General features: G+C 36.3%; 1 protein-coding gene across 1 annotated transcript in view; it reads left to right on the plus strand.

Annotated features, from left to right (window-relative positions):
- The window catches only part of IQGAP2 (IQ motif containing GTPase activating protein 2), a 251,621-nt gene that overhangs the window by 201,811 nt on the left and 25,670 nt on the right, over positions 1-24,140 (plus strand). The window contains exons 18-28 of the mRNA XM_039857724.1: positions 1,793-1,876; positions 3,042-3,113; positions 3,753-3,822; positions 7,021-7,229; positions 13,812-13,961; positions 17,089-17,252; positions 19,308-19,532; positions 20,757-20,897; positions 21,252-21,336; positions 21,748-21,980; positions 24,007-24,139. Coding sequence (XP_039713658.1) covers positions 1,793-1,876; positions 3,042-3,113; positions 3,753-3,822; positions 7,021-7,229; positions 13,812-13,961; positions 17,089-17,252; positions 19,308-19,532; positions 20,757-20,897; positions 21,252-21,336; positions 21,748-21,980; positions 24,007-24,139 — 1,566 coding nt within the window. The remainder of the gene's footprint in view (positions 1-1,792; positions 1,877-3,041; positions 3,114-3,752; positions 3,823-7,020; positions 7,230-13,811; positions 13,962-17,088; positions 17,253-19,307; positions 19,533-20,756; positions 20,898-21,251; positions 21,337-21,747; positions 21,981-24,006; position 24,140) is intronic.

The following is a 24,140-nucleotide window of genomic DNA, read 5'->3' on the forward strand; positions in this document are numbered from 1 at the left end:
AAGTGTCATGTAACATCTCTCGGTATGAGTGCAATCACAATTTATCTAATTGTTCCCCTATTTGTAAACATTCTGCTCTATACACATATTTGTTTTATGAACAAAAATTCTTATAGTTTTTCTACACAGGTGCTTATATTTGCTTAGGCTAGGTATATTGAAAATCAGAAACACTAGGTGAAACACTAATTTTAAATTTGGTATTGCTGAATTCTCTCCAAAAAGGCTCTGTGCTCTTGTACTTTTCCCAGCCCCCACTTCTCCACCTATGCTTTTTTGTCCACTGATTGGCAAGTAGAAACAATTACAATGTTCCCAAAATTGTTCTGACTGCTGCCCAAGGCTCCCGCAAGCTTAGAATCATCCAATGTTTTTTGTAGATATTCCCACATTTTTGTAGAATTTTATTTTGCAGTTCCCACTTTCGGTCCTATTTTGGCTGCCTTTTCTCTTCTAGGATCTCTCATAGTTTTCGATCCATATACCTTCTCATTTTCTGGCACTATTGTGGGTTGCTTGAAAAGCATATTTATAAGGTATTACTGTTGAGGGCAGCCGGGTGAAGGGACTACTCACAGGGCACATAGAACTCAATATATTATTTTTGCAGATTTTTGTGAGTCTAGTTATTTCAAAATTAAAAGTTTTTTTTAAAAATGCATATTTGTCATCTCTAGGTATATGCACTGAGAGGGAAAGTATGGAGTAAGTGCTCAGTTGGTCTTTTTTATCCCATCCTGACTATTTTGTTTTATTACAAAAAAAGTGAATTATTTTTAAATGGTAAAATTTCACATATATTTTTAAAACAATGAGGTAGATCAATATATGCAGACATGAAAATAAATTTATAAAAATAACGTAATTTTTGTATTTGTCCTTTTTAACAAGAAACTCGTATTACATTTCTAATCTGAGAAGCAAACTCAAAATTGGAGTGACTTACGAAGATATGTATCAATAAAAAGATACTCATAAATGAAGTGGAATAAACTTCTAAATTATAGATTTAATCCTTCTAAAGATCCCAGTTTGTGTCTAGTTTTTGTTTCCTATAAAAATTCTCTTTAATGATAATAACCTAGTAAAGTTATATTAATGGAGCATCATTAAACTTGCTGTAGAAATAGATGAAATAATAAATGTTCGATCACAGCACTCCTAAATTCAGGGATCCGTAGTCACAAGTTAGCAGAGCATCTTCTTTTCCAGTCTCTGTCACAGTTGGCCACTTGTTGGAGTGAAGATACTTATTAGTCATTATTTGAATCATCTTATGTTATTACCAAATAATACCAGCATCCAGTTAATTTGTACATTTTGAGGCAATTCCATATCATTATTACTTCTTGTCACACAGGACCTTAGTAAAAATTAGTAAAAATAAGAACAAAAATTCTTACATATAGTTTTTCTACACAGGTGCTTATGTTTGCTTAGGCTAGATATATTGAAAATTAGAAACACTAGATAAAAGGCTAAATAATTTTAAATTGAATATTGCTAAATTCTCTCCCAAAAGACTTTTGAATTAAGCTTTTGAGTGGGAAACTGGGCTTCTGCTTGATAATTGCTTTCCTCAGCTTGGGATATAAGCCTCAGCTATAAGATAATGCTCTCTGCTCAGTTCAGTGTCCACCCCCAGAGATAGTGTCCAAACGAGATTTGTGGGGGAGGATCCCTGACAGTTCCAAATCAGTGTCTATTGAGATATTCTCTTTTCTTGTGCTTTCTAAAATAAACTAGAACACTGTTGCACATAATTAATTCTGTAACTCACTGTTTTCTACAGGCTTTTTGGAAGGGATATAAACAACGGATAGCATATAAAAGCAGACGGCAAACATTCATTGATAATATCCCTTCTATTGCAAAGGTAAGCATCCTTCCCTACCTTATTAAGTTCTTGACTTAAACTTTTTCCTTCATTCTGGCTTTGCTTCTAGATGACAGACTACGGAAAGAGTATGTATGACCCTTGAAGTCAGAAGCAGGTCCTGGGTTTGAGTCCCACCTCCACTGTTGACTTAGCTGATTATCTACAAGCAAGTACATTAAACACTATATATAACTGGCTCAGGTCCTTTATGTGGTTATGAGAATGAAAGGTGAAAGTGCTTTGTAAATGATAAATGCTCTTTCTCTAGCAAGTCCAAATTGATTTTTTAAGGCCTGGGGAAAACCCAACTTTATTTCATGTTCGCCTTATCATATTCACTAATAATATTTAGAATGCTCAAAGTTAACAGTACAAAACCTTAAGTATAAGGCAAATGCAGAAGTTAGGACCTGAATTTGGGTGGTGAGCCAGTCCAACCCAGCTTTCCACTGAGGCTGATTGCTCTGAGCTTAAAGAAAAGGTGTTGTGATGCCCGCTCTCTCAGAGCTAAAAACCAAAGGACTGTACAGAAGTGAACATGTAGACAACTGGGAAATCTAGATGAGATTCAGAATAGCTGGGCTGGAGAGAGATCAGAATCACATAAAATTACTGTAATAGACCTTTTAACCTGTAAAGGCAGGGAATAACATGGTCCAGATCCATTGTGCATTAGCTCCTTAATGTTGTCCTGTGCTCACCATGGAACACATGCCTTTTCTCTCAGAAAACTGTCAGTCACAGTTAGTCCCTCACGAGACCTCTTTCAGTGTTTTTGTGTAAAGACAAAGTTTATTAGATGCATTTAAGGGACATTAGAAGAAACCCTGAACTTAGTTTAATTTGATTCCTTGGCCTATTGCACCTTTCAACAACATGCCTTGCCCTCTTGGCCTTTATTTATTGGGATTAAATCAAAATAGCACAGAGCTACATTACCTTCCCCACCATAAAGTATAAAATGTTTTTCACTCCTTAAGAGAAAAAGCAATTAAAGAGGTAGGCAATGAAGATTAGGCTTTAGATATTTATTATTTGGCCGGCTGCTAATTTTTACTTTCTTATCAAATAAAATATCAGTATTATTTTTAGAAAGACTGCATAAAAAGATAATAAAGTTGGTTGGTAATTGCCTTGATTTCTCTTTTTAACTTATTTTTAGATTCAGTCCTGGTTCCGGATGATAATAGCACGGAGGAATTATCTTTCACGACTACAGTATTTCAGAGATCATGTAAGAGACTTGCATGTGGATTTTTACCCTGGCTGAGAATGAACTAAATGAATGCTTTGTTGAATGTTAACATTGAACAATTTTTATTAATTCATGGAAATGAACACTTGGAGTTAAAAATAGGTCTTAGAACATAATATGATAGTGTTTGGAGGCTTACGTTTTTAAATTCAGAATTCATATTCAGAGTGAGGTTTTGACCAGTCAGAACTGGTTAGGAAAAATGAATGAAAGGAAAATAATGCCAAAGTGAAAAAATTCTAAAGGAGTGCTTTCCAACATTAACTGCTAACCAATTACTTTAAATGGAAACCCATAGGAAGTATGTTTTCAAGATCTTTAAAGAAGAGATGGGTGAACATAGATCGAATCATCTAAGTTTGGTGGTAAAATTCTTTTCCCTTTTTAGAGCTCTTTATTTAAAGAGTCCTCATTCAAACTTGTTTATACTTTTAGCTAACTTATCTGACCCTTTCTTCAAAGGAAATGGAAAAATAAACATTAAATATATCACATCGAGAGACTGTCATTTCTAAGTAGTGTTTGCTCTTAAATGTCAATTCTTAAATAGCTCTAAATTCTAAAATAATGGAGTAGATGCGACTCTGGAAGGTCATGACTGATCTCGTTCTTTTGCAGAAAAACGAAATCGTGAAAATACAGTCACTACTGAGAGCAAACAGAGCTAGAGATGACTACAAAACATTGGGTAAGTGGCAGTATTCTGAAACAAAGTGTGAACCCCTTACAAACCAGGCAAGGACAAATTAATCCCATTTTAGTTACTTCAGAGACTGCTCCAGGAACAGAATAGATTTTAATCGTCTCAGGCTCCGGGTTCTGAACTGGTACACAGAGAAACGTGTGGTGATAGGAAAAGAGCTTTCCTATTACTATAAGTGGAAGGGGTAGGTGAAGTGGATATAATTTCTTCAAAAAAAAAAATGGGGTTGGCATAAATGCTGATATTTTTATATTAAATTTGAGCTATAATCAGAATCTAATGCAAAAAGAGTTAGCCAGAAGATACGATTATATTTGAACTATTTAATTTTTTAGCTTACCTATGATTTTCCTCACACATTTTAAGAATAAAACATTCACATAAGAAATTTCGGAAATATGAATAAGAAGCAAGAAAGCATGTAGTCTCATCTGTAATTTCCTCCTGGACTTTTCACAGAAGCTATGGTTTTTTAAATATTTTTTTCCTATAGTAGTATCACCATTTGTAGCAAGTTTAAAAAAGCAAAATAAAATAAAAATCACCCAGAAGCAGCAATCACATTTTGTGCTGTCTCTCTACAGTCCCAACTCTGTATGTTTCTCATTCTTTTTTGCATAGTGAAGATCATTCTTTACATGCTGAATTTTTAACATTCTAATTATCAAAGAACATGTGATAAATTAAGAACGTGTCCTGGGTTAAGTCAAGATGAACTTGCCGATAAATTTATTAATATTGCACACATTTTAAAAATATTTTATACAGGTCATTCGGAAGTAATTTAGAGGGTAAAAAATAATCATTATTTGAGTATCTTAGTAATGAAAATGGCCATTATGTTCTCTCTTATTCAGCCATTTTTTATTTTTATTTTTTGGAAAATGTAAAATCCTGTTTAGTAATTTTCTTGGCGTAGTGCCTAGTAGATAGTTTAGCCAACATCCTTTATTGTCTAAAGTCTATCTGACTTATGGTTGTGAAATACGTGGCTCAAGAAAGATCTTCCCTGGTACTTATTAAGGAAAGCCTTGGGGCTTTAGAGGCCAGGTTCTGTCTCCAGCATTCAGAATCTACTGGATAATACCTCATTCCACTAGATTCCAGAATTTAGTATGCAAGCTGAGTGAGTATAGGTCAGCCATTCTTTTCAATGTCACACTTCTCCACTTTGAAGTAATGAGATTCATCTCTCAGTTGGTGGATAACTTTAAGTTTTTGCAAGAAGTCTGAGTAGAGGGTTTGGTTTCTGAGCCCTTACACACTAAAATAGGCTTGCTATTGCCTTTGCACATGAAAGACAATTGAAGAATAAATTTTCTGAATGAACACAATTGGATTTTTGCTGATTTTCATTTCATTCTAGGTAATATGTTTTCATTGGTGCTTATAGTGATGCTTTTCATTTACTTACATTTTTTAAATTATAAAAAGAGAAATTCCAATTTAAAAAAATCTAGGCGATTTTATATTAAAGCATAGAAGGGACTTAGAACTATGTTGATGAATAAGTCAGACCTAAGCTTCTCTGGACTTTGGCAAATAGGGTGGTTTTATGTAACTGAAATGTAAATTGTTATTTCCTTCTCAATTCAGCATCATCAAAAAACTAAGGCATTTTTTTCATCTGAGAAAAGATTACTTTGCTTTGTCAGTCATCATCTATTTTCACCCATTCTCTCTGAGAAGGCATTAAATGTATTCAAGCTTAAAAGTTTCTAGAACCTGTAAGTGCCAACTATGAAGTTATGTGATTTTCCGAAATTAAAATACCACAAGGTGGTATGAAGATGTCATGAAGATGCCAAAAAAGCCTACTGTTGATAGAGGAAATATTAAATTTGAGCCATAACAATTAGCAAAGCTAAAATATTAATTTGTTTCTAACTGGCCTGTTAGAACATTAAAAAGTATACAATACTTAGGACTAGAGAGATATAACTTTAGACACAAATGAGATGGCCGCATGCTCTCAATTTAGCTACATAAATGAGCTGTGGTTCATCACCCAGGCTTTTTCTAAAATGGTCATGTCATCAGCAACATCTCTGCTAGAAATGGGAGTAAAATAAATTCACATATGCTCCAATGACCAGGAAACAAAGGGTCCCATGATCCAAGGTAGAACTTCTCCAAAAAAGACCATTAGAGGTATCAAAATAGTAATACAGGTAACTCTAGACTTGGTGGTTCATGCTGGGTTCATACTATTACTTGTTTGTGTTGTTGGTTGAACCTTTCTTGTTTTGTGTCAAAACACCACACAACCAAGCTGGAGGTCAAAGGAAGATTGAAAAAGAAAGAGTCTTTAATGTAAAGGAGAAGTGGACTGGGTTCTTTCACGTCATCCTTATATCACTATATCTAATCATTCATCACCGAAGGTCCAAAAGTTTATTATTAGTTTACCCAGAGTAGACCTCACTAAACACTAAAAATACAATTTTTAAAAGTCAGAGTGCCAGAGAATGAAAGCATTATTCATGTTTAAGGTACAAAGGGAATTTATATAGTAGATGCCCCTCTCAACGACAGAAGTTGGTCTCCTACTTTCTGAGCACCCTCCCTTGGTCCATGCAGAAAGAACAAGGGCCAAATTTTAATTTCTAAAAAATCTTTTTATTTCTGCCAAGTAGAATATGTATTCACTCGTCATTCCACTGGCTCCTGTTTGGCCTTACAGTGCTCCCTTCATCGACCTTTTCTAATTTACCCTTCACCTAGTTCCTGCTCCTTCCCAAAGGTCTTTTGGGGTGAGGGAAACCACTTTCTGCTTCTTGTAGTAAGAACATAAATCTCTTATCTGGCTCAGCCACAGGCTCTCAGAACCGAGGTAACTTAAACATTAGCATTCTTTCCCAGGTTCCTCATCAATAAGGCACAGATAGAGAGAACTGCCTTCTCAGTCCTGGAGACCTGGAAACAGTGTGAGAGAGGGCTGATAGAGGAGAGTGTTAGATAACTAGAAAATGGTGAGGCCAGACCTTATCAGTGGTGTACATTTATTTAAATGATAGGTTTCCTTGTCCAGATTTACATGGAGCAGAATGATTCACTCCAACGACCAAGTACTTCTGTTGCTATATTTTTCTGATAATCCCTTATTTAAAGACCTGGTTTCTTTCCTATGGATAATAATTCCGAGCATGCCTAGTTAAAGTATGCCTGTTCCTTTCCCTGCAGTTGGCTCCGAAAACCCACCATTAACGGTAATCCGCAAATTTGTGTACCTATTGGACCAAAGCGACTTGGATTTCCAGGAGGAGCTGGAGGTCGCACGATTAAGAGGAGAAGTGGTGACCAAGATTAGGGGCAATCAACAGCTAGAGAAAGACCTAAACCTGATGGACATCAAGATTGGGCTCCTGGTGAAGAACAGGATCACGTTGGAGGTCAGTGGGGTTTGGGGAACTGTGGGCTCCCAGAAGAGGGAAGATGACTGTGTATTGGTCACAGCACTTTGGTCCAGCTAAGCTTATTTGGAATCCAGAATGAGTGGTCAAAGTTCATGTACCATTTTCATTACAAAGTAGTGGCTCTCGCACTGCAAAGTTCTCTGCCCCCGTTTTATAACATCTTGTGAGCCTTCTTTACCATTCTGAAATGAAAGTTATATGAAGTCAAATCTACTTACACAAGTACCTTCGTAACAAGACTAAGGCCTGTATAGAAATATAAAAGAGAAACAAAAAGAAAGTAATTTATAATAAAACACATATTTCAAAATGAAAATACATTGGCTTGATGCCGTTAGAAAATGTGATAAAGTTGCCAGAGGCTGGGGCCTCTTCCCAGCATAGACGCAGATTGAGAGAGCTGCAGTTGAGACTCATCAGGTGAGTGGCGAAACTGTTGGTGATTTCATTTTCCAAAATGGAGAATGACTCTTTATAAAGTTTAGAATAAGCAAAGTGTGGTCCCCTCACACTCCCCCACCCAATTTACAGAGAATCACAATCCTAGAAAATTAAGTATATATTAAAATTATGGAGGATACGTGTTGTGCTTATATGTAAAACAGATTCTGGGCTCAAATAATTACACAAAGAATTTTTATCTGCATGAATGAATGACCAACAGGACAAGCCATGCAGGATATGGGACAATCATTATTTGTAAATATACTCAGAACAGCAGAGCATCTATCACCCAGCCCATACCCATTGGAAGCCAGTAGTACCCTCCAGTCATAAAGATGTTAAAAAAAAAAAATGCCCCTATGCATTTCCAAAATGGCTCCTACAGAGTGGAACTGCCCCAATAAATAATGTTTGGGATCTGTGTGAAACCTGACAATGTCAGAGCTCCCTAGAACCATACAAAAGGATTAATTTGAACCAGGAAAAGGAGACCTTTAGTGTAAGGACCCTCTTTGTATCCCTACATCAGTTTTCAGAAAACCGATAAGCTGATCTTCTGGAAGCTCTCAGAAGGCTGCAGTGGGTCAGAGGTGGAGAGCCAACTGCCGGTGACAAAACTCGTGCTTCTGGAAAACTGGGATGTGCACAGCCGTGGGGACCGGCTGCCACGTAGAGACAAACAAATGCCCCACTCTTGTCTCCAGCCCTCACAGGGATAACAGTGAAATAGTTGAAGAGAAAATAAGGAAACGAGAGTAATTTGTCACATAGAAAATTATCATTTTCTAATAAATATTAAGGGTTAAAACTACAATTTAAATGTTCTTCACTTAACTCTATTTTCATTATTTTATCCAGAAAACAACAGTACTTTACTTTAAAAAAAAAAAGTGTTCGTATTGTTTGACACACATGAGAACTTTTAAAGCATAATATATTCCAGAAGGTCTGTCAGAGAATGTCTTTTATAGACTTAAACTGCTGTTTAACCCAGTTCCATAAAGATGTAAACAGGAAATGCTTTGCCTTTCAAAATAAATGTTGAATTGCAAAACAGTAAATACTAGAAATAACAAGTAGCTTGTGGAAATACAATCATGGCAGATTTTCAGATCTTCATGTGTTTAAGATCTTTTTAAGAAGTATTCCTGCTTGATAGCATTGTGAACCAAAGAATTTTTTTACTTATCGTTTCAAACACTAAGTATTAAACACTTATTAGAAGTTAAACTAATGATAATTATATAGTCGTTAGTCTTATCGTTGATAGTAGCATTTTTAGTTTGATGATAATAGTGTAATTGAGGCTTCGTTTACAGTAGTGAAAACAACCCAACACAAAAACAATAAATGGAGAACAATAGAATTAGTTTAACATATATGTTATGCAGCCCCTAAGAATAATGTTTTTGAAGAACATTTAAGGGCAGGGGAGAAGGTTCACAATATAATGGGGAAAAAAACAGTACCTAAAACAGTACAATTTCATTTATTATACTATATAAATGAATACACACACACACACACTTAAGAAAAGCTAAAACAAAAGGGAAGTGATTTTTCTTTGGGTTATAGAATTAAACTTATGTTTTTCTGTTTTTAACACTGAGCATGTGTTTAGTGAGAAAAAAGATTTTAAAGGGAAGTAGATTAGTTCTTATATAACAGCTCTAGCTCTCTCTAGTAACCACGTCTTACAATTCTTTTAAAATTTGCATTCCTCCTAAAATCTAAGAAAGTCAGTGGGTACGTGAAGTGGTTAACAATGGTTTTAGGCAAAAAGAATGGTACAGAAATGGAGACAAAGCAACTGAAGTAGAAGTTTCTTAGAGACAGAGAGAGGAAGAAAGGTATAGACTCCAACTAGCTTGCAGGAAAACCTGAATAGAAACTAAGACTAATCTTGAATCGCTGAAATCCCATTGATGAGTGCGACATTGCAGACTCACAGGCCAGGGCGACCTGAAACCCAGGATTGAGAGTTACTTTACTGCTTCATTTGACCACTTCACTGCTTATGTTAGCATCCATCCGTGGGCATGTTTATTAACCTCTCTGAGTCCTGTTTTCTTCACTGGAAAATGTGCTAAATACTCATCTTGTTTTTAATCTTTATAGCAACTCAATAAGATTACTATTATTAAACCTATTTTATAGATTTAGGAAAGTGAAGCTTAGAGATTAACCTGCGCAAAGTCACAAAGCTAAGTGTGCTTTGCAGATACCCATATTTTTATGACTCCAAAGCCCACACCCTTTATACTAGTCCACACCTTCTACAAAACTTTCCATATTATCACATGCAAATATCCTGTTATCAGGAGAAAGGAAAAGATGGTGGCATTTAGGGCAACATTAAGATGACGTGGGAGTATCATGAACAAGTTAAATACTGTTGATCCTTCAAACCAATATTCTTCAAATATTCAATTTTTCATAAGAATGAAGAAAATTACATTTCTATTAATAAAAAGCATATACCTCTTTTTGTAACCCTGGTCTGGATTGGCCTTTGTCCCCTTCTTTAAGCTTTCCAGAGCAAACCTCCATTCACAGAAAAGCAGTGGCGAGCAAGGCATAATTTTACAGGGAAGAAGTAAGAAGGGCTTGCAGCCTTCTCTCCTGCTGGCCGTGCACTTGGATCTCTGTCAGACACACGGTTCCCTCCACGCAGCCACTAGCTCTCCCGCTTCCTTTCCCCTCCAGGGCTCAGCATTTCACTCTGCTGTTTCGCTTCCTACAGCAATCGACTCCTACATTGCTCTCCCTGTCCTGTCTTTACCAAATCTCTTCCTAATGGAAAGGAATTTACTTCTGCCCCAGAGCTTGCTTACCACTCCCGCCCTATCTTTTCCGTGTAGATTAAAAACCATTACCCTAAAGAGGAGTCTGGAACAAAACAAATGAAAAGTCTCCAGTGTCCAGAGCTACCTCCATTGAAAATAACCCCCCTGGGAGGGGGGTTATTAGTAGCAAGATTCTTTTTTTCCCCCACCATATATTTAAAATCAAGATAATCCATTTATTCCACATAGTTGAGAGAATTGAGTGACCTTCACATCACCAGTTATTTGAAGAGGAGAAACCTGGGTTAATGGAACTGCAAGCCAGAGTTAGTCTAGTGATGTCTTAGGACTTCTAATAAGGATGGATATCCAGTAGCCACCTGCCTAGACTTCCCCTTAACTTCCTTCTGGCGGTAACTACGCTTCCTTTTTTTACCTTCATGTAGTTTATGTATTTGTGAAATAAGGAGGGAAAGGTTGCCTTTTTAAAAATTGTATGGACATGCAAATCAAATCTTCCTCTTTTCCATATAAGCAATTAGGGGAACAGAAGTAAATAGTTAAGTCAAGTCTGTCTCTCTCTAAGCCGAGAATGAGAAAGAATGAAATCATAGACCTGGAAGGCAGTGGATATAACCACATAGTACTGTCTTACCTCAGAGCTCCCAAAGTTTTTTTCTATCTATGGACTAACTGTAGGAGAATGGGATGCTAGGAGGTAAGCAGATTTAGAGCTTGTCCTGTCCACAAAAGCTAACAGTGATTCTCAACCCAAAGGCAATTGGAAGTAGGGGCAGGAAATTTTTTGGTTGTCAAAATGACTTCAGGTCTCTACTGGTACTTGGTGGACAGGGGCTGGGGATGCTAGATGGCCAGCATCTGCTGAAATGCTCAGAGTGCCCCCACTAAGGAACAGTGGTCAAGCATCCTGATACTGGCTACAAACAGAGTCCTCCGGTAGAAGTTGGGCTAAGAGCTCAGGGAAGCAGATGGAAGAAGTTTAAAGAACATCTTTCTCGCCACCTACTCTATGGGACGGTAACCCAATATTAAATGGCAGAGGAGGCATTCTAGAGCAATGGCTTTCATGTGAGTCATGTGCCATTAGTGGGTTATGAAATTAGTTTAGTATCATATCAGCAGTCTTTAATGATGGAATAGAATAAAAAACACATTAAAAATATCAGAGTATGTCCCAGTAGTATTGAGATTGTTTTGAATAAGTATTGTTTCGGATTTGTGTGTATATGTTTTTACCAATGAAAGACATAAAATATATTTTTTACTGTGGGTCTCTGTAAAAATGTTTGCTAGATCCTTATCTAAAGGACCTACTCTTGTTCATAACTCTTAAGCTCCTAGAGGAGACAGTAGCCTGAGGTGAACACTTGACAATGTATTCAGTCACATATTTTCCAAGATTCCCTGTAAGTGGTGAAAGGAACATGATTGGCAAAAAATACATACATATTACTTAATTTTGTTAAATATTTAGAGGTTTCTTTTCCCTCCCATCTCTAATTAATTTCTATTACATATTTTTGCAAGTACTTTTATAGGTTGAGTCGCTATAGCCCACTCTTTTAAAAAGTACATTTCAGTGGAGGGCCAGGGAAGGGAGGGAGCAATTGGGGGGATTGTTTTATAAACATTATAGATGTCTAACCAATGTACTGTATACCTGAAACTAATTTAAATAAATAAATTTATAAAAAAATAAAAATAAAAAATAAATAAAATGTACAAGTCAATGATGTTTAAATTTCTACAACCATCATTTCTATCTAATTCCAGAATATTTTTATCACCACAACAAAACCCCCCAAAAAATCTTCTGGAACTAGATATATTCAACCTTATGAATATACTACATACCACTGAATCATATATTTTAAAAGGATGAATTTTATAGTGTGAATAATATTTGTGAATATATATTATAGTGAATAATATTTCAATTAAAAAAAAAAAAGAAGAAAGAACACCCATATTCTCTAACAGTCACCACCTAGTCTCCCCTGCCTCCAGCCACAGCAACCATTAATCTACTTTCTGTCACTGTATAGATTTGCCTATTCTGGATATTTCATATTAACGGAATCACAGTACATGGTCAATTGTGACCAGCTCTTTCACTTAGCATAGTTTTTTTAAAGTTCCCCTGTGTCGAATCAATACTTCATCCCTCTTTATTTACAAATAACCTTCCATTGTTTGGATATACCACATTTTGTTTATCCATCAATTGATGGACACTTGCATTATTTCCTCTTCTTGGCTATTATGCATAATTCTTCAACGAGCATTCATATACACGTTTTTGTGTAAACATATGTTCTTGGCTGTCTTGGGTATATACCTAAGAATGGAATTGCTGGGTCATATGGTAACTCTGTGTTTAACTTTTGAGGAACCATCAACATGTTTTTCTAAGTGGCTGTACCATTTTACATTCCTACCAGCATAAAGTTTCTAATTTCTCCACATCCTCACCAACATTTGTTATTGTCTTCTTTTATTTAGCCATCCTAATTAGTATAAATTAGTATCATATTGTAGTATTAATTTGCATCTCCCTAATAACCATTAATATTGAGCATTTCTTCATGTGCTTGTTTGCCATTGGTAGATCTTTGCAAAAATGGCTGTTCACATCCTTTACCCATTTTTGATTGGGTTATTCGTCTTTAGTTTTAAAGTGTTTGAATTCTTTCTATATTGTGGGTACAAGTCCCATCTTCAGTATATGATTTGCAAATATTTTCTCCCATTCTCTGGGTTGTCTTTTTACTTTACTGACCATTAATCTACTTTGAAGTACATAAAGGTTCTTTATGAAGTCCAATTTATTTATTTTTCCTTTTGTCACTAGTGCTTTTGGTGTCATATCTTAAAATCATTGCCTAATCCAGGATAGCAAAGATTTATACCTAGGTTTTTTTTCAACACTTTTATAGTTTTAGCTCTAACATTTAGTTAATTTTTACTTATGATGTGAGATAGAGATCAGATTTCTTTCTCTTGAGCATGGTTATCCAGTTGTCCCAGCATCATTTGTAGAAAATACTGTTCTATTCTTATTGAATTTTCTTCTTGCCTACATCGCAGCTTAAGAGCAAATAAATACAGCTTCGAAGAATAAATATTACAAAAGCCAAATTTAACTGCAAACTGGATTTCTTTATTTAACATCCTCTATTTCTTTGTTTTTCATGAGGGAAGTGCAGAAAATTCTTTCCAATTATGTGTGTTTCAGGATGTATGTGAAGGGAGGAGGTAAAGAGTACCAGTGTAAAAAGTAGTAATTTCATAAAAAAATTTTTTCCAGGATGTAATTTCACACAGAACAAAGCTGAATAAGAAAAAAAGCGGAGAAATGCAAGTACTGAATAACATCGACAACCAGGGTATCAAAAGTTTGAGTAAGGAGAGGAGAAAGACATTAGAAACATATCAGCAGCTGTTTTATCTCTTACAGGTGAGAACAATTTAATTCGCTATGAGTTTTGGATAAATGTGTTCCATGTTTGTGGCTTACAATGGATTTTTCCTCATGCTAAAGCTGTAATAGCCTACATGTTTTGAGCACCTACTACATACCAAATGCCCAAATGCTATTCTAGGTTCTTCAGTTACATTATCTCATTCAGTTCTTACTACAACCTTGGGAACCATTGGAAAATAATAATTGTTTTTCCCTATATCAGAAAACTGAGACACAGCCAGTCAATAGTAAAGCAAGGGTGTTGAGACCCAAACAGTTTGACTTGGGAGCTCATGGTCTTCATGACTATATTATACTAATTATCTGCACAAATGGTATAAATCTAATAATAACATAAGCAGATGCTGTCAGCCATGAAAAAATTAGAGTAACTATGTTAAAAACAGATGTTTAACAGAATTAGCCTGCCCTTCTTTTGAGAAAAGAGCCAGAGTTCAGATTAGGGAAATAGGGTGTCTTTTTCATTTCATTATTTTCATGGCATTACTATGACCTAAATGAACAGTAATTTTCCGTTGCTTCCAGAGTACAGGCGAGAACTGATAAGTTGAACTGGTCATGGTTAGACTCTGGTGGACCAGTTGCTGTTTTGTTTGACCATTGATTCACCTTATCTGTTCTACCACACAGTCCAAAAGGAAACTGAGTAAGCGACAGTGATAGATATAAACAAAGCTTCCTCTTCAGCAGGAAAACTTTCCCAGAAGAGGTGCATTAGCAGTTCCTCCTTGAAGGTCAGGTGTCCCTATGTGTGGGGAGTGGTGATTCCTGAATGTGTGCTTGAGGATGTCAGTGGCATTAGGTGTACAGAGAACATTTTAGCCACACCATAACTGAGGTGTGGCTAGCCTCATTGAGTGAAGAGATGTTAATTTTGGTAGAGCTGAGAATTCTCTGGAATAATACATTGGAAAACAGGTGTAATGCCTCAGAGGACCATGATGTGGCAGCATAGAAGGAAAAATGTTAAAACAGAATTGTCCGTGGAATCCACTCCTTAATACTAGCAACCTTTCCAGAAAAAAAAGCTGGGGGGTGGTCTCATACTTGGCAGGCAAAGTTTGTTTTGTTTTGTTTTGTTTTTGTCTGCCTAAATTAGATCAATAATTATCCACCAGTTGGAAATTTAATCTTAAGACATTTATCATTTTTGACATCCATGAACTTCCAAGTGTATGAAGCTTCTTTAATAGAATCTGTGTCACAAAGAAAGTGAAAATTCAGTCATTGGCCTAAGACTTGTATTGGTCACACTGTTATATTAAGTGGAGGCTCATTAATGGAAAGGAGAAAAGGCACAGGAGCATGTTTAGAATAATTTCACCAAATTTTATTCCCCCAAAGAATCCAAAACAAAGAGTCCCAGGATTCAGCCATTTACTTGTACCAAGTGAAGGGTCCCTTATAATCATTTATTTTTCTTCACTTTTTCTTCTCTCTTCTTTGGAGACATTAGCCCAAGATCTACGAAGGAATTGTAGAATGGCAAATGGTCTGGATTCCTTCGGCCTTTGGATTATGCCTTGGCAAGAATTCGTAGCCAAAGTAACAGTCAGCTAGTACAGATTTTGCTTTGGGTTTGTTTCTTCAGTGTGAGCCTAAGTTTAAAGTTTTTAGGCCAGCTGAGAGGAATGATGAGTGGGCTGCTTTAGCTTTAGAGTAAGTTTCCTTTCTCATACTTTCACTTCGTGTGGAAAAAGAATCACTACAGAGCTCTAAAGAAAAAGTTGTCCTGAGCTGTTTATTCATAAAATTTCAGCCAAGATTTACTTTCAAGCTTAGGTACTTTATGAGTACTTTGTAATCTAAGTAGTAAAGTACACTAGAATTTTGATTTTCTTAAAAACATAAAAGCCAAACTGCTTGAGAAGAGTTGTCCCCTGGTGTCCATGAGGGATTCGTCCCAGGACCCCCTCAGATACCAAAATTCACAGGTGCTCAAGTCCCTTATATAAAATGGTGTAGTATTAGCATATAACCTAAGCGCATCTTCCCATATACTTTAAATTATCTCTAGGTTACTTATAACACCTAATACAATGTACATAGTTGTTACTGTTAGCATTTAGGAAATAAGGACAAGAAAAAAATCTGTACATGTTCAGAATAGGTACAGCCTAACTACATGGTACACATCAGCAACGACGTAACTTTTTCCCGAATATTTTTGATCTGTGAGTGGTTGAATCCATGGATGGAGAACCTGAGGATACAGAGACCTGACTATATGTTACATGAACACTAGTTTCCATGTATGGAAATTTTTCTTTCCTCATCAAAACAGAGATGAAGAGTAGACGTATTAAATTTCTCTATAACCTAAATACCATTTTTTTCTCTGCTAACCTCCATCTGCTTGCTGTACCTACTGGAGAAAAATCACATCACTATGAAGACTGGTGCTACGTCTCATGGACTTCATCCTCAACTAAGCCTTCAGGGCTTCATTTCAATTTTTTTAAAATTCCTGTTACTTTTTAAGTCGTCTTTTTTTTTTCTTGTCAGTTTCTTGTGGCATTTTCACCCATCAATTATCCTCACCTTCATCTCTCTCTTTAGCCTCCCTACCTCACTCCTACGTCCTCATGGCTTGTAAATCATCATCACCATCCCACTGTTTCCACATGTAACCATCTTTTTTTTTTTTTAGCTTTCTCAGACTATGAGATATGTTTTCTTCTATTCATTCATCACTCCCTCTAGGACAGTCTATTTAGCTGAGCCCTTGGTCCAGGCCTGCCAGTCTGTTCAAACACCAGATTCTATTGGCTAACCCTTCTCTCTTCTGTGTCTCAACAATAAATATTAACATGTGGCTCAAAATGGTTAACAATGTATGCAATATAATTATATTTCATTAAATATATCACTTAGTATATAAAATTTAAATCCTATTGTAACTTTCTAATATAATTTTCTATAGTATAGTGTTAATATTAGCTGACAACCTTTTAAAGTGGTATTTTGTGCCAGATACTCTTCTATATGCTGTATACATTTTAAGTAATTGAAGAGCAGGGACTGGGTATTTCTCTGATTTAATAATATATTAACGTATAGTTTTGTGGGGTTTCTTTCCTTCTTTCCTCTTTCATTTTAGACCAATCCTTTATATCTGGCTAAGCTGATTTTCCAGATGCCACAGAACAAGTCTACTAAATTTATGGATACTGTTATTTTCACACTATACAATTACGCTTCCAATCAACGAGAAGAATATCTACTCCTCAAGCTTTTTAAAACTGCTCTGGAGGAAGAAATAAAGTATGTATATAAACATATATGTAAAAATACCAATGGACAGATCCTTTTGTTAGTGGTGGCTATCTCTGATTTACTAAAATAATTTTAAATGATTGTCATAAGTTATTCATACCTATTAAAATATATCATGTTTCTTGAGAAATTTCTACATTGTTTTAGATTTGTTCAGGTACAACTTTCTCCCAGCAGTGATACCTTTTCTAATGCTAAACTAACTTTCAATTTTGCAACTATACAATGAAAACAAAAAGCCTTTTGAAAGTCAGTGAGAAAATTTAGCTTAATTAAAATTCTGTGAGTAATAAAGCTATAAATGAATGAGAATAAGGATCTCTGCTAAATAGCCTTCCCTTCTTGTTGGAACTCAAGGTTTTTTTTAATAATTTATTTTCTGACTCAGTAATTAAAAAAAAAAAAAAGTATAGGTAGCTATAATGAATGGACCAGAAAAAATATGTGAGAAATGCCAATTAGATGGACCTTAACTGCCTTCCTGACTTCTAGATACTTGAAGCTATGTTAGTTCCTATAGGTCTCTGAAGCAAATTAGCCAGGTACCCCTGACATCAGGGTATCTATAAGCCAGCACGAGAAGTAGGATTTCTGAGAAATAGTAATGCTATGCAGTGGAATAAGGTAAGAACTAAATGAATGATACACATAGTGTAACAGATCAGAGGGATAGAAAGAAAAGTTCCAGTTAGATCAATTGATAAAGTTTTTTTTATTGCCCACATTCTCTATGCTGTACTCCACATCCCTATGACTGTTTTGTAACTACTAATTTATACTTCTTCATCCTTTCACCTTTTTCACCCTGCCCCTATCAACTGATAATGATTTGATGGAAGAGGAGGTAGTTGGCCCAGAACCTTAAAGAATATCTATAGTTTTATAAGAATAAATGGGAAAGAGAAATAAAGCACAATGATGATCGAAATAGCATGGGCCAAGGTACAAGAAAAAGAAGTAGATTAGTCTAGCCAAAAGGTGACTTAATTAGTGACTACCAGGAAATGAAGCTGGAAAGATAGATTGGGCCAGATCATGGGAGGCACTGAGAGGACAGGCCCAAGTGCTGAGGCTCCTTTTACTTTCCAGGAAGCCGTGAAGGTTTTTGAGACGTTTATACTGATAAGACCACATTGGGTTTTTAGAAGATTGATCTGCTGGCTGTATATGAACAGGATGAATTGGAGCTACACAGGTCAGAGAAATGATGAAATGAGAAGGAAAAAGATAGTTTGAATTTGTAACACACTAAGTAAAACATGTGGGTGAAAACATCCAGCAGAAAACTGGAAATTGAAGACTAGCTCCCAGGAAAGAGAAGGGGATTAGACATTGAGATCAGAGGATAGGTTCTAGAGAGATGGTCATTGAAGTTGTGCATGTGAGTGAGATCTGAGGGGAGAGCATGTAGAAAGTGAAGGAAAAGAATTAAAATGTGGGGAGAGGAGACTGCAAAAGAAACACAGTGAACAACTAGGTAAGGTAAGGACCAGAATATGGCACTCTCAGACCCTAAAGGGAAAAAGCAGGTGGAAAAAGGAGAACAGTGGTCAAGTGGGAGGCGGGTGAAAGGTTACACAGAGGTGAAAGGAAAAGGAAAGAGGGAAGGTCATAGGAGTTGCCAAACAGAAGTCAAGAGGAGTTCTCTCAGCCGTGTGATATAGCACATTGCATAGAATTTGAATGGGACTTGAAGAAGTGGAGATAGTTCATTGGATCAGAAATGTTTTTTTGAAATTTGGTAACTAGATGGGAGTAAAATACTTGTGCAATGTCATCCAGTATTAGTCTTGGTCCATTTTCGGTTCATTCCTGCCTTCTAGATTGAAATTAAGGCTGAGAACTTATTTTGAAATCCTTAAATTTCTCAAGAAACACTCATCTTACAAATGATAGCTTCCTTTTAAATCACATCATCTTTGATCTTCAGTGGAGAAAAATATAGCCCCACGAAGCCCTTGCTTGCTAGAGAGAAGACACACTGTCTGTTTTAAATTCTAACCATAAAGGGAAGCCATTTTGTTTTGGTTTGGGCTTTTTTAGATCCAAGGTGGACCAGGTACAAGACATCGTTACTGGTAATCCCACAGTCATCAAGATGGTCGTCAACTTCAACAGAGGTGCCCGCGGACAGAACACTCTGCGCCAGCTTCTGGCTCCAGTGGTGAAAGAGATCATTGATGACAAGTCCCTGATCATCAACACGAACCCTGTAGAGGTGTACAAGGCTTGGGTGAATCAACTAGAAACACAGACTGGAGAAGCCAGGTAACAAAGCCGGGAAGAAATTGGTTTCATCATCATTTTTACATGTGTATTTATATATATATATATTCTTAAACTCTCTTAAGCTCTGTTAAAACAAAGTTTACTGTTCAAAATTCGTTTTCAATCCGAGATGTTACCTCCCTTTAACATATCATGCAGGTCACATTCTTGGACTCTTGCTCATCTTGATAGTACTTGATATTGTCAAATATCAATACCAGTTGATCCCCACAGCCACAACTTTTATAATTCTCTCTCTTGGTTATTCTTTGTGTGTTTCTAACCTAGACTTAGAAATGATGTGCACTTTCTCTTCATCTGACAATACAAGCTTTTTTAGATTTACTAAGTGAGTAACTTTAACGTGTAAGCATCAACAAGACAGGGGGGACTGGCTTGTTCTAGGTGGTGTTTTCCTGCAAAAGGATGCCTTGTGAAATCATTAAGATGCACAGAGAATTTCATGGGTAGTCGTCACAGCACTGTTTGTAATAGCAAAAGTTGGGAAAAGTCAAAATATTTAGCTTTGAAGAATTTGTTAGATAAACATTTGTAAAACACATAATGGGGAATAGTAACTATTTAAAAAATAGAAATATATTTACTGGTGTGGAAAAAGTTCATAATATAGTTTTCATTTGCAGTTAAGTACCATAACCCATTTTCTTTAAAAAGATATGCATGTATACACACCACACACACACACACACATCACACACACGCCATTACCACACCTGTAAGGATCTGTATGGGATGTGTGTATACACAAACTGCATTACAACATTACACCCATGATTGTGTGAGGTCTGTATATACACATGTATAGAGGAAAACCCAGAAAATTATGGACCAAGATATGAAAAGTGGTTATCTATGAGTCTGCATTTTTTTCTTGTGTGCATATATGCTATTTTTTCTGTAAAGAATATACCACTTTTTATAATTTTTTTTAAGGGAGAAAAAAAGTTAGCCGGGTCTGTGTTACATGGGTCTGCTAGTTGTTTTGCCAGATGAGCTCAGAGACCTAGATTTCCCTTGCTCTGCTAGTGGCAGAGGGTACTGTCTAGGCCCGTGAGGCCTCCTCTCACTTAAATATTTTGTCATTGGAGTCAGTGGGCAAAGTCCAGTTCACTATACAGAGCTTGAATGTAGAACCAACTTGGCAAGGACACAAATGCTTGTATCTAAGCTTCATAAAATTGAAAACCTTTGTTGTGCTTTTAGCAATCTGCCTTACGACGTGACCACAGAACAAGCTCTAACATACCCAGAAGTACAAAATAAATTGGAGGCATCCACTGAGAACCTGAGAAGGGTCACCGACAAAGTCCTAAATTCCATCATTTCTTCCCTTGATCTACTGCCGTAAGTTGTATATGTAGCAACTTTAACATTCTTTGCTGGAAGTTCTTGAAATACTACATAAGTAAGATAAACTCCAGTAGTGAAGATAGGCGTTTTCTCTCATCTCGTGTTTGCTATTTTAAACATTTGCCTACATTTGCATTTTAAATTCATAACTATTCTCCAAGGAGGGAATAGTACAAACCAGTACTCAGTTACTATCATCTGTGGAAGTCCTGTGATTCTGTTACCATCTCATTTTATGTTTGATTTTTAGGAAAATGCTCAGCTTTAGTTGACTGAAACAATTGCTGTGTGTTTCTTCCTCACTTAGTCTTTTCCATGATTTTCTTTTGTCATCTGTTTTACATGTAGTTATGGATTGAGGTATATAGCCAAAGTACTGAAGAATTCGATCCATGAGAAATTTCCCGATGCAACAGAAGATGAGCTATTAAAGGTAGATTTTCAAGGGTAATTTCACCATAACTTCTCTTGGGGATATGAACCAAAATTACCAACACACCATTTTGTAAGATTTTTTCCTTGCATGGCAATTTATAATAAGCTGCAGGTCTTCTATTTCTAATGGCTGTCAAGATTATTGATTATGCTGGAGATCTTACACATTATTGAGATTCTTTATATTAGAACATTTTGGGGGCAAGAGAATATTTTTCACCAAAAATAATTTTTAAACTATATTAGTAATGTGTGATTATATTCACTACCTTTATTTAATTCCTTGTTAGGATTCGGGTCAAAATAATTTGCTTTCTTGGGAAATGTCAATTAATATTTACTCTAATAAAAAACCCAAACCCTTGAATTTTCTCTCTTAAAAATAGTCTTTTCTTCTGCATCACTTCAGATTGTCGGAAACCTCCTGTACTATCGGTACATGAACCCAACTATTGTAGCTCCGGATGGCTTTGATATTATCGACATGACAGCCGGAGGCCAGATAAATTCTGACCAAAGAAGAAACTTGGGATCGGTGGCCAAGGTCCTTCAGCACGCAGCCTCTAACAAGTTGTTTGAAGGAGAAAATGAGCATCTCTCATCAACAAACAATTATTTATCAGAGACATATCAAAAGTTCAGGTGAGAGGGGTCATTACTTTTGGAGAAACATGCAAGATGGTGGAGAAGAATAGTGTAGGTTCTATGCCCAGATGAGGAGTTGGGGATGAGGGACAGGAACCTCAAACGGCTCCACACATTTCTTCTATGAGGAAAGAGAAAGGAGGTTACTTCTGTCTGGTGTTCTCCATCCCAACGCCACCCCCAGTGCCACTGTTACATTGAATCGTCCCCATATGTACGATTTCTGCTGTAGATAAGATGAAATATTTGTTCTTGTTGGTACACTACATGCTTACAGTACTTAGAATTTAAAAAATCAAAATAGCTGATTTTTACTTTGTTAAACTTAAGAAGAGGTTTTGTTTGGTTTTGTTTTGAAGAACTTGTCCAATCAGGAAAAACTTGCTTTATCTGCATCAAACAATAGTAGAAAACTGAGTGTTCGGTTTTGAAAGGTTAGGAAGATCCAGCTTTTATATTTGTTGGGGATCATGTGTGTGGTTATGTTGTTCTATTCTCAAACCTTTACTAATTATTCGTGTAAGACTGAAGTCTACTGACATTTAATGCATTTCCAAAGCATTTCAGTAATCATTCCAGAGGACCATGAAAGGAGTGAGTCTAGCAGGAAGAGCCACTCACCCTGACGCTCTCTGAGGAAGCATGTTCATCAGGGCATTCATTTTTTCTCTTGTCTGCCATTCAGTCAGTAGATCATAGAAGTATAACATAAATGTGGCCTCTTTCACTCCTCACTTGAAAAATGATAATTTCTCATTCCTCAGTTTTCTTCTGGATTAGTGATTTATCTACTGACAAAGATAGCTTATGATTATTAATCTCTATTTGGAATTTATGTTCTCTTGTGAAAAAAAAATCCCCCAAGTCCTCTAACTACAGGAAATTTCGATTTCTCAAGCTGCTAATTTTAGGTTTTCTCACTGACTAAAAAAGTAATATCCATTTTCCTGCAAGCTCTTATCTGCTATTACAGCCTCCCTTTACAACTTTTTTTCTCAGATTATTCCTATCAACCATCTATGTCCCCAACTCTTCCTCATTTAAAAAGAAACAAAACCAAAAGCCACCTCTCACCTCTTAAATTCATCTTTTTTTCCTCTTCCACTTATATTTATCCTTTGTGTACCTCAGCAATCCATGAAAATTTGTGGCCAAAAAAGTGCATAAGAGCAATTGTCATGTGGGAATATGCTCCTCCCCAACCCAAGCATGGATGCCTGCCATTTATCTCTACCTTCCCACCCTGGCCTTAGGGTGGGAAGGTAGAGATCACTTCTGACATATAAGCCATGGCCACCCTTAGGAGATATACGAAGGATGATTTGAGGCATACGAAACATTTACAACTTTATAAAATGTGATACCTACTCTCCCTGTGCAAATGTCCTCTCCTAAGCCATGATCACAGCATGGCTGGCTTTCCTGATCTAACTATAGCTTAAAATAGCAGACTTTTTAGAGTCTGAATCCTAGAGGATGGACCATTGTACACATTTATGTGTCTATCTTTAAGTCTTACCATCAGCCAGCAACTGTTGTTTAGGTCAACAAAGACTAGAGTAGGCTTAACTCAAATTTTTGTCAAATTAGTAACAGAAGCTCTGAAGGGTTGTTAGGTTGTTGAAAGCCAAGGAGCTTATGCCATTTAAAGTAGGAAATGTGATTGTTTTTTAGATTGTTTTCTCCAGAAATATCAAGGAATATCAGTCGACATTTTTGTGTAAATTTCAGGGGCCATTTAAAAAAAATTTTTTTTAATGACTTGCCCATAATTTGATTATATCGAATCACTCATAAGGCCATTACTACTTTCTCCAGTCCTTTCCAAGGAGCTGGGTCCAACATCCAGAAACATAGACTTAGCTTCCACAGTTAGGAACCAGCCTACAAGGTGCTATAACAAGTCCCCTCAAAGTTTGGGGTAAAGAACAAAGAGCTTGCCATCATTCAGGATTTCCTCACTGTTTATGAAGCTGTTTAACTCACCTATTTGACTGTCTTAAGACTTTTTTTTCTTTGTTAGGAAATATTTCAAAGAAGCATGTAATGTCCCTGAGCCAGAAGAAAAGTTTAATATGGATAAATACACAGATGTGGTGACAGTCAGCAAACCAGTCATTTACATTTCAATTGAAGAAATCATCAGCACACATTCAG

The sequence above is a fragment of the Pteropus medius genome, unplaced genomic scaffold, assembly GCF_902729225.1.
Source record: "Pteropus medius unplaced genomic scaffold, Ma_sr-lr_union100, whole genome shotgun sequence".
NCBI classification, from domain to species: domain Eukaryota; kingdom Metazoa; phylum Chordata; class Mammalia; order Chiroptera; family Pteropodidae; genus Pteropus; species Pteropus medius.